This window comes from Strix uralensis, chromosome 1, assembly GCF_047716275.1.
Source record: "Strix uralensis isolate ZFMK-TIS-50842 chromosome 1, bStrUra1, whole genome shotgun sequence".
Lineage (NCBI taxonomy): Eukaryota > Metazoa > Chordata > Aves > Strigiformes > Strigidae > Strix > Strix uralensis.
The window spans coordinates 13,864,049-13,875,569 of record NC_133972.1 but is presented as its reverse complement, the minus strand read 5'-3'; the positions used below and the strand labels follow the sequence as shown (position 1 = coordinate 13,875,569).

The following is an 11,521-nucleotide window of genomic DNA, read 5'->3' as shown; positions in this document are numbered from 1 at the left end:
TTGGTTCCTCTGGGTTTGGACTGAATTTTGCACTGGTAATACCTGTGCGACATCCCTTCTTCAAACAAAAATTCTAACAGGTCTCTCAACAGACTCCTGTAACCTCATTTAATTCAGCCTCTACAGACAACAGCTTGCAGCACTTAAGGCTAATGAAGTATCTTGCTATCTTTATCAAAAGTGTGGAGTTATTATTTTACTGGAGATCCTTGGCTTCCTGGTGTTATGTTTTATTACTATTGCACACAGCATACCACATACCTTGGGGAGCAGTAAATACTACTGTGTGAAGCACCTCAGCACACAGTTCTGCGAGTCTCACTGGAGACACCATTCCAGAGCCAGACATCCAGCCAGCATCACCTTTGGTGAGTCACTCACCAGCAAACTGTGAGGGTGCTCAAGGCCCCAGATCATACTACCAACCTGAAGGAATCAAACACCTTGAGTGACAGCTGAAAATATGTGTATAGTTCAGTCTTTACAACCTTGACCCCTCTACAGACTGCTGGAGGACCTGCAATCCCCAAAGCGCTTTCTGTAACTCAGCCCTCCACTTTTACTCAGATGCCATACATACTACTCATTTTAAAACAGTGGGGTTTGACATATTAGGACCATTTTAAGAACAGACCCTGTCTACACAGCTGCTGCCCCTTGTCTTCCCACTTCCTCGCCTGTTTGATCTGCTCTGTTGGCTCCAGTGTCATCCTCCTCATAAATAATGCCACCTCAAGCAGCTCCTGTGGTGTCCCCCAGTCTCCTTCGCCTTTCCCCTCATCCCATCTCCCGTGTTCCCATACTGTTCCTGATAGTCCTCAGTAATCACACAGTTAAATTAGACCCTGTTCCCAGCCCCCACACAACAGGCTTTCAGGTAAATGCTTGATCCCAGAATCACATCCACCTTCTTTCCCTCTCAGCCAGAGCTTCCCACACAGCTCTGCAAATCCTCATACCAATAGCTAGTTTCTTTGCTCTTTGGAAATTTTCCATTCCCCTGATCTCTAGTCCTCTGGAAAGGCCTTTGGATCGAACCACTTCTTCCAGGTTTCAGCTAGAGTGTTGCAGTTAGTGACTCCTTGCCTTTCATCTGCCAGAGACAAGCTTTGGCCTGCGTCAGCAAACTGAACATCCCTCCATCACGTAGGAGCATTATGCATTATAGCACTTTCCATAACAACTCCACAGCATCAGGCAGAGTTAATGAAGTGTACTGCAGTGGACTTCCTACAGCACCCCACAGAAGCAGGGTGATTTCCAGCAGAAAGAGCAGAAAAGCAGCTACCTCCAAAGAACATGGTATACTAACCTGCCCTTGTCACACCTTATACTTCCCCTTCCATACCTCTTCACCTCTAAGACTGGCTGGGTTCAGGCTATGCCAAACAATATTTCAAAAACTCTTCTGATAGTATTCCTGCTATGTTTATTAAAACCACAAGAAAACCCATTTCAATACCTGTTTCAGATTCTACTTAGATTCAAAAAGGTTGCTCAAATACAGCAGTTGTTGAATGGGAAACTGGAAGCGTACGGCCGAGATTTAGACTTGCCAGTGCTCCTGGGCAGAAGTCAGACAGGACCGGAAGGGCAGGAATTTTGTGGGAGGGCTCACAAGTTGAAATAAGGTCACAAACCCCACCACACTTGTATTCAAAACTTTGAAACAGGAGAAGGAGACAGCTGAGGGCTTTAGGATAGGATCACAGCCTGTAGTCGCTGGCAGGATTTCACAGGATTTCACAGAGGAGTGAAAGGGGGGAAAAGAACCAGTTGGGACAGAGCCACTTTCAGCACAGGCACTGGGAACTGCTAATGAAGGACAACAGAAACTAAAAGGAATGAGTAAGAGCTCCAACATTTTATTGGTGAATTCGACATCTGGTTAAACAATAGGTACGTTTGAAGCTTGACATCCAGTAGCTCTCGTACACAAACCATCGCGGTACCTCAGCAAATTCACAGGGCTGAAGAAAAAGCCATTTGAATGCTGCAGGCTCCCAGGAGCAGGGCAGACAGCAGTAGGCAAGCAGGTTAGCTGGGAGGAATGGGAGGGGGATGGAGGAGAGCACAGGATACCCAGCTCTAGGCATCTGCCTTCCCTAGTTCAAATTAACCAGCTAATTTCCCCAGGTGCTCTCTATAGAAACAAGCTTCTCCAGAGAGTGATTCACTGCACAGTGTTATACTGCTGCTCTACAGTGCTCCCGTGAATTTATTCCCCATTTCTTAGAGAAATACTGCTCTCACCAGCAACTGCAGAGTGTGCCCAGGGAGATGCGGTGGCTAATTTTGATGCCTATAGATGGGGATCGTGAATCTCCCTTCCCTTTGCCCTCCTTCCCCAGGTACCCGTTGTGAATTAGCATGTAAACGAGTGGTATTCACCCCCTATTCACAGCTGAGAGTTTGTCAAGAAACAGAACCTCTCATGAGCTGTCATACGTAGCAGATAGATATACACAGCAGATTCTAATTTAATTGCGATCCCGGATGGGCTTTTTGCGTTTTGCCACAAACCCACTTTTTCCCCCTCACACAGCATCAGATCTGCCCAGGCAATGTCCATCGCGTTGGTAAAGAAGTCCCTGAGAATGCTCAGTACAGTGTCCATTTGGGTGGACAAGTGCAGGATCTGCCTGCACAAATCTGCTACCAACCCACATGGATTTCAGTCCACTGAAGTCAACAGGAGGGTTTTCACTGATTTTAACAGATAAACAAATTTCACATGCAGAATTCATTCACATATCAAGCTCCAGAGTTGCTTGTAAAATCTGTCTGATTTGGGAAAAAATACACAGTCTTTCCTTCCCTGTTTCCAACTAACAGAACTGTATCCAACTTCTGAATGAACATGATTTACCCAAAGGAGGTCTTTTTACCATCAATATTCACTGGCTGTAATTATGTATACATTCACAACATATATGCTCTCTTATTAAAAAATGGCCCAAGTGATAATGTGGAAAAGAAATTATGGTTCTGTGTTTGAAAGAACAACTGCACAGACTGAAGTTTGCTGCCATATTAATATAGCACTGACAGATGCTGTCATCAGAAAATAAAAGACAGAAGAATTGTAATTAGCTTTGTGCACTGTTTAGACTTCTCCTAAAACTAAAATGCTGCTTTAGGGAAGTGATAATGTCTTCATACGTGACCCTGGGACTACTGACCCACAGGTGTCATATGCCATAACTGCATGGCTGTATTTTGCAAATTTCTCCATTTTCTACAGTTCTATTGTAATTTTATCACTATTTCTAATAAATTTCACTGTTTCCAGGAGAGCATTAGTAGTTTTTTCTTAAAGGCAGGATGTATATTATCTTTAGCAGTGATCCATTCACATTCTGAATTAGATCCAGAACACAAATGAAGGACAATAATATGCTGCTTCCAGTACCAAAAAAAAGAAAAATATTTAGATTCAGTAGAAAGCAGGCAGGTGAAACATTAGTTTAATATACTGTTCTAATCTCTGCTGGAAAAAGATTTCTATGTTGGCACAGGGCACCAGAGAAATAAAGTGAACTCGACATGGCATCTATCAAGACAAGATATTACTTCTGGTTTGATACCAATATAGATTCTATTTGAAGGTAGATTGTTTCCAATGTGAAAAAATAAAATAAAATAATAATAATAAAAAAATCCTAAACAGGCACAACAACTAATTAGAGTGAGCACATAGAACAATTCAGGGCATCTGGAAAAGGTCAGGACTGTGGTGGCACAAGTTCTGCAGATCAAGTAAAGAGGTGGAAAACTCACCTAGAACTTCATTCTAGCCAATACTTCTTTCTAGATAATATTACACCAATACTACTAAATGAGACACATCTCATTTTCAGATGTATCTAGAGGGGAAAAAAACCTCAGGAGGGAAAATCATATCTAGCATTTGCAGTCTTCCAGGATCTGCTCTCAGGGACATTTCCAACTGAATCATAGGAAAGCTTGTTGCTGCTAGGTTCCTATCTGCCTGAAAGGACAGCAATGCATCGGAGCAGAGTAATGTTGCTTTGTTCTGGCACAAACCAGAAGACACGGGGTATAGCCCAGGCTCTCCAGCCACCTGGAGAGCCTAGGAATCACAACTAGTCAAAAAGAAGGTAATGAAACAGAAACAGCAACTGCCTGACGGCAACAGTGAGCTCTAGCCCTACAGCTTTCCTGTCTGCCATGTTCCTCCTTCCCTAAAAGCAGTCTCAGGAACAGATTTTCTCTGGCTGTTCACAGTGCTGTTGGATCACTTCGGCAAGGTCAAGACACCGCAAAATTCGCCATTTCTCAGCGGCCAGCTCCTCCTTGGATACCTGGCCCAGCAGTTTTTTGGCAAAGAGGTTCTGATCCTGCATGAAAAGGCCCACTGCAGATCTTGGGGCTTGAGGGAAGTTCTCCAGGCAACCACTTGTGAAACAGAAGTTGATTTTCTTTTCACGTCTCATTCCCGGTCCCCTTTCTTCAATCCAAGTCAGAGGTCTAGTGTGGAGGAGCAGAGAAAAAAGAATAGTATTTATGAAGAAATAGAATCAACAGTTCTCGTTTATGCTTTTTTTCTCAGCGTTTACAGAAAATGCCCTAACAAATACACCATTTTTACATTTCAGTCATTGCACATTTAGGTAACATGTTCTGACCAACATGACTTGTGGTTACAGAGTTGAACATCAGGTAATAGTCTTAACTCTGCCACTGCTTCATGCCATGACTTTCAGCCCACCATTTAAGCTCTCTCCAACTTTGTTTTCCCTACGCACAAAGTGAAGCCAGCAACATCTAGCCATCTCAGAGGGAAGAGGAAAGCTTAATCTGTCTGTTTGTGGACTTGGATGAAAAGTTCAGTTAAAGATACAAATATTTTGTGCGTGATTCAATCACAGCTAAACTCACAAGGCCCTCAATGTCTAATCATTCCTCCAGCAAGAATAAATTTACATCCCTCAGGTACATAACGATGACCCAGGTGCTACTGTGCAAGTTGAACACCACCCCTTTAGGATGAGCTGGCACATTCACTCATGCAAACACTGGTGTCCGTACTCTCTGAACTTTTCAAATATGTTTCTTTCTCTTCACTGGGAGCACTGAGTTGATCCTAGAGGTTACACCAGAAGATGCCAATTTTGCCTGTTTCAGCTACATACACTCTCAGGCAGGTCTTTCTTAATCAGAGCAAAGTCCTGTCTTATGCCAATGTGATAGTCACAGTCTCCAGGCCAAGCATTGGTGGTGTTGGCTATTGACTGGCATAGCTCACAAGTCCTCACACTTTCCTCCCCAGATTCCCAGCTTGGCTGAGAAAAGAGGACCCTTGGAATGTGCTGCATCGTTCCAGGGGTCTTAACCGACTCCCTGGCCCAACACTGCAAATGCTTGCAGAGGTTTTGAGGAATGGTCCCCAACACCAGCCACAGCCACGATCCACCCATCCTGCTCTTTTGTCAGCTGCCTAAACCATGCCATTACCTTCCTGCAGCTCATTCATCAGCACACACTACTGCCTGTGTTTAGAGGATGCACATTATTTTTCTTACTTGGTTATTGATGGCCCTTCCACAGTCCTTTATGGCCCACTTTAGTCTGCCACTCACAAATTATGAGGGCATCAATAGTGTGGAAGAATAAATTCTGTCTCCAAGTACTGCCCATTAAATCTTCAATATCATTAGATCTGGAAAGAAAGTCCTTGTCAGTCTACCCTGGACACATTCTGCAGAGCACTCAGCTTAATGATTCTGCATCTCACATCTTTTATGCTTTAGGATCCAGTTTCTATATTCATATCATTGTATCAATTACTCTTTGCTCACCTCTACTACCACCTCCCCCCCCCCCAATTAAGCGTGGCCAGATGAACCTGACTGAACAGAATAAAACAATTGGAGGGGGGAAAAAAAAAAAAAAAAAAAGGACCCAAATCCCAGCCTGCAAAAATGCACCAAAAAAATCCTCAGAGGACTAATAAATGCAAAGATGCCATGCGTTTCAGGAAGTCCCAAGGCTACAGGAAGTCCCAAGGCCAGAAAGGTGCTTGAGGGCCATATCACTTGGTGCTTTCTATGTTCTCATCCTTGTTCCCCGAGGTGCTGGCAGTTGACCTGGGTCAGAGGCAGGCTGCTGAGCAGAGCTGGTTTTACGTTCTTCAGGCCACTGTTATTCAAAGCTGCTTTATCTCAGGTAGGCAGATACGAAGAAACCACTGGCCAGGCATAAGCAAAGACCTATGTGTCTAGCGGAGTGCACGAAACGACCCAAAACAGGGTCACCTCCCTGAGGTGATCTGGGGTAGATGCACACCAATAACCAGGCTCAAGCGTATGTCATCTTCTTCTCTAGCTCAGGGAAGCTGCTGAATCAGAAGTACAATCATGCAGAGCGAGCAGAATTTAATCAAAGTGATTAAAATGACTGATTTAGATTAGTGAGCAGGAAAATGTTGGTTTTACTAAACAGATTTATCTTCTTCTGTGATTGGATTTTAGTTATTTTCCCAAAGAGAGCTTGATTCTACTCGATTGGTAACCAAAACATGTTAATTTTTAATTAACAGTAACTTCTACACTAAACTTAATCTCTTTTTTGCTATAAAGATATGTACGCTGCAAGTCTGCACATTATTTAAGCAATTTTGCAGCTTAAGAAACAGGTTTGTATTTTATGTCAGATAATTGTGAGTAACTGCTGGGTTTTTTAACAGATAATTTACCCATTTTCATTAAAGATTTATATCAAAGTATTATCTGGCTATGGATGTAGCTTGTTATTTAGAAGTGTCAGTAGTGTCACTTAGAAGCAACAAATGCAGCATTTTTGGTAGATGAATAAAGACACATTAAATATGTTGGACAGTTAAAGAAGAAAAAGCAGGTTTAACCAAACAGTAACAAACCACTTCTATACTGACTTTTTATAAAGCAAGCACTATCCGCAGTGAAGAAATCACCCTGACTTTTTATGGTCATTCTATCTTTCCAGATTTTAGACTGGAAGAGCTCTCCTAGCTACATTTTATTCAGAGATTGGAAGAGACTCTGCTTTTCCGACTCCCTGTTTCTTCAAATAATGTGTGGCCCTACTTGGACTGTCCTAGTTAAATAAATCAAAATGAAGTGAACACTCTTTGTACCAGCAGAAGAATTAAGCTGCCTTCATGATGGGTCCACTCAGCTTAATATTTTATGCAGCAACTTCTGCAGAAAGCATGTATTACATGATCTTTTATGGATGTTCAATTTGAGCTTTTTTATTAGACTTTGTAAGCTTTGATCTCAATACAAACAATATTTCAAACATTTATTGCCAGAATGTGTTCAGAAAATGTCTTCAATTTCTTTTAAACATCTTCCTTTTCACTCTTTGAAAATGCCAATATTTGTTATTTACCATGCAATCAAAAAGGGCTACCTCACCTTGGACAGGAATTAGACAATTAGACCCTACCCCTTGTTAACATCAAAAGAGACATTGCCCAAATCATTATCTCCCCAGTTCACACTAAAAATTCATTTCTGACATTTACTGAATCCAAGCTCTGTAATCCTGGGAAGGGAACTGCAGTCCCAAACCAGCCAGGCTGTCAGTAGAGGTTTGGCTTTTCCTGGATTGCTCGATGTTTTATCACAGAGAGGCTGTCAGCTCAACTGTCTTGGAAACACAACAGAGGCCGAGGTCATCTCTCAGATAGCTGGGCGTCAGGCATTAACACACACCTCCAAAATCCAGTCAGGGACAGATGAGCAGCCAGTGCAGGCTCTGCAGTGGAGACAGACTATAGCCTTTGCACAAATCCCTGCTTAACGAGCAAAACACAGGCTGCTGCATTCTGCACCTGCTGTATTTTTCAAGGCAGAAAATAGGTGGAATTAACCTGATTTCTCAAGGTTAGCGTAATCCTGTCTTTCTAAAAAAGATGGGATTGATCTCAGGAAAGGTGCAGACCTTTCCCATCCTTCAGCAAAATAAAGGTTGGGCAAATTAGAGCTGTAACACCATCACCATGACTGCCAGGCCATAACTTCACTTGATGGAGAGTGGGCCAAATTCTCTACTGCTGTAACTCCACTGACGTCAATGGGGGAAGGTCAGCAGGAAATATGGCCCTGCCACTGAACAGAATACAGGAACGCTATGTAACTTTCCAGTCGGCGTAAATTATCCCAGAGGCATAAAGCTGACTGTCCCCGAGGTCATTAAAATGCTCATGGTGACAAAACACTAACTGACCCATACAAATAATCAGTAGTGGACTAAGAAAAACAGGTATCAGTTAGCAGTGTAAAGCAGGAAAAAAACAGTAATCCAGAAACCGTTCTGTATCTAGCAAATATCATACACAGTAGCTAAGAACTATCTAGGAGACAGGACAGCCAGGGAAATGTTTAAACCACCCACTAGTTCCACCTGCTGGAATTAGTTCAAAATCTCACTCTATACAGATCTTTACAGCTACTCGTGTTACTGGCAAATTGCAAAGAGGGTAAACAGCTTGTATACAGAGTTCTGTCCTCTCACAACTGCATTTTAAAAGGAATTGGAAATGAAGTTTTATTTAAAGCTAGAGGAAGATTGCTAAAACAAGATGGTAATCCCACAATAAACTGCAGTGGGCTTTGTAGGACTGGCTGATAAAAGGTTTAACTAGACCCACGGTGAACCTAACAGTTCAAATGAGCTCTGATTATTCATTCCCCAAACAGCTAGTCCTGCAGGTTATTACTTTTTAAACTAAACACTTACCTAAAATTATTAAAGTATTAAGCATTCATGTTTGGTGGGGTTTTTCTGCTGTTGTTGGGTTTTTTTTTAAGTGTTCTAGCAGTGTAAGTTCAACAAAAAAGGGTAATTTATTACAAACAAAGATAGGCCAGAATAATTTCCCATGGGGTCTTATTTTCCCCTGTTCTCCCTAGTCTTCTCATCTGTCTCTTGTCATATGCCTATGAGTGGGTCATCTGTCTCAAAGGCAGAGTGTGCTACATGGGAAAACAGGAAGATAGGAGTGAAGAGAAAGGAACAAATTGTTCCATCACCATTCTTACCTCCTAGGAAACATACAGAGCATGGGTAACTTCTCTGTACCTTTTCATGTCAGACAGCTCTCAAGTTGCATCTATAGCACACAGTAAACTGTCGTTGTAACTTCAACATATCTGAAAGGACATGACCTCCATGCAGATGGTCCAGAATGGCCAAACCAGAGAATTTACAGCAAAATACACCACCAGACTTTGGACTAAGTTGAGTACTCAATCCACAGGATGAAACACTGAAGACTTACTTCATGGTCATATATTATTTAGAAATACACTATTTTATAGCAAGGCCATTAAAAATATACTATTTGATAGCAAGGCTATTGTTAGCATATAATAAAAGGGAGATCAAACTCATTATTATAAAATGCATAATCCGAAGAGTTTTCTGCAAGGAAGTCATCATGCAATGATTGGAAAAAATGGCAAGCAGTCCTGGCCACCAGATTCTCACTCAGTCTGAAATGCTCATGCAACAAAAGCAAAAAGACAAGAAATGGGAAACATACTGTTGTCCTACTCAGGAAAAAAAAATTCAAGGAAACTTAAGGACTGCAGATTAAACATTAGTCAAGAGCAAACTTGACATGTTGGCATTTCAGTAGTTTATTGTACTTCTGCTCAAAACGTGTCATTTTCTCTTAACCTCCAGCTAGTACTACGTACCAGTACAAACATTATAGTGCTACAAGCTAAATAACTAGTGCATTACCTTTTCAAACAGTCATACATTTTCAACCTTTAAAGAAAGGTTAGCTTTCAATGTACAGCTAGAATGTCTGACGCTAAACAAAAAATATCGTGCCTCTGAACAATTTTTCACAGTGCAAGAGAAGGGTCTTGGTCATGGCAAAATGTATTATGGGCCCATTCCTATATTCAGACATCAGAAAAGAGCTTTTAAACCTCCTTGTGCTCTTCAGCAGACACTGTTTGGTGGCGGCTCTTTTTACTGGGATTACTACAGGAAGCACTTTCAGGTCTGTTTCTCCTGTACACTTTCATGCCAGTATCCACCCATTCTGTTTCCACAAGAGGAAAAGAGGATGCAGAATTCCTGCAGATGACACCTGAAGAGCCTGGCCCACCTGCTGCCACGGTCATTACTCACTTCTTGTTTGACGTCTGAAAGTGAACAGTCATTCTGGAATAATTCTTATCCTTCTGCTTTACTCTGGTGGCAGATGTAACAGTGAGGTCTCCAAAGAGGTCAATCAGCCAAGTCAGTCGGGCAATTCCACTGAAAGCTGGGAATCCTGTTTTGTTTTCATCGAGGACGCTACCTGGTGCAACAGCAACAGAAAGTCTTGAGAAATGAGAAAGAGAATAATGCCCTCTGCACAGGAAAAGCTGAAGAAACTGCAGTGTTGTTGGCTTAGAGACCAGAGTGCAGAAAGGCCACGAGTGGATGGGCTGAGTAGGAAAGTCAACAAACACGGTCAACCTTGAAATGGATCAGCTGGTGAGCTATGACAGAGAAGGCTGCACAAAGTTCATACACAACAAACCCTTCAGGACATGTTGAGGACAGGAGGGCATATGTGGCTTCACAAGAGAATAAAGTAGAGTGAAAACAATGGCTTGAAAATCTCTCCCAGCTCTTCTGGGGCCAAACACCAATACAGAAGACTAAAGGTCCCCACCAGAAATTGAGACACTTCCTCAGAGCTCATCCTCCTCTCTGAGACCAACATGAATGAGAAATTGGTCACTACCACCAAAATACAGAGGGGATGAAGAAGTGCTCTCTCCTCCATTCAACAAGGCACAGGCTTGTGTTCTTCACCAGATAGCAGAAAGATAAGCAAAGCAACAGTCTGTAGAAGACAACTGTTAAGGCAAAGGTGCTTTCCAAACACTTCTGTAATTCCATGGAAATAACCAGAACTGATACCTGTGTCTCTAGTAAGTTTATAGACAGACTCTCATCTAAAAGGACTGAATGAAGCCTGGAAGGACTGGTGTCCCTGTGGAGCAGGCAGACAAATCCAGATGGATTTTGATTTCCTCACAGCTACTGACCTGTGAAATGCAATGTTCCCTTCACCAGTTCTTTCCCAGCCACCTCTTTTTTCAGCTCCTTGTACTCTTCAGTCAGAAGTTCAATATGCTCCACATGGAGTACTTTATCTGCCATTACAAAAAAAAAAAAAAAAAAAAAACCAAACAAAAAAAACACACACCAAAAATCAGGCCAGATTAAATAAGAGCTTTCTGTGTGAATCAAAGGCACATCTAAGCAGTAAAGGCTTCACCAGCCACCAGTGGGAACTCACTTAGAAATGTTCTCACGCATGGCTGGCAAAATGATGTCAGGAAGAAAATCAAACACGGGCCCTGTGCTAAGGCATCAATCTGGGTTAAGGATTTTCAGGAGACAAATATAGAGACTACAGGGACAGTAGCCACTATGTTTAACAGAAACTCTGTAACGAAACCCAATACCCAACTACGGTTGAAACATGAGTCTTCAAAGT

General features: G+C 42.2%; 1 protein-coding gene across 4 annotated transcripts in view; it reads right to left on the bottom strand.

The window, feature by feature from the left end:
* Positions 1-1,845: 1,845 nt before the first annotated feature.
* BLVRA (biliverdin reductase A) overlaps positions 1,846-11,521 on the bottom strand; it is a 33,015-nt gene continuing 23,339 nt past the window's right edge. For 3 of the 4 annotated variants that reach the window (XM_074891159.1, XM_074891410.1, XM_074891236.1), the window contains 3 exons: positions 11,067-11,174; positions 10,156-10,327; positions 1,846-4,491 (listed from right to left, as the gene is read on the bottom strand). In XM_074891159.1, the coding sequence (XP_074747260.1) occupies positions 4,218-4,491; positions 10,156-10,327; positions 11,067-11,174 (554 nt within the window). In that variant the 3' untranslated portion in view covers positions 1,846-4,217. Of the gene's footprint in view, positions 4,492-5,546; positions 5,684-10,155; positions 10,328-11,066; positions 11,175-11,521 lie in introns of all 4 variants that reach the window. The other variant, XM_074891318.1, reaches the window with a different exon arrangement.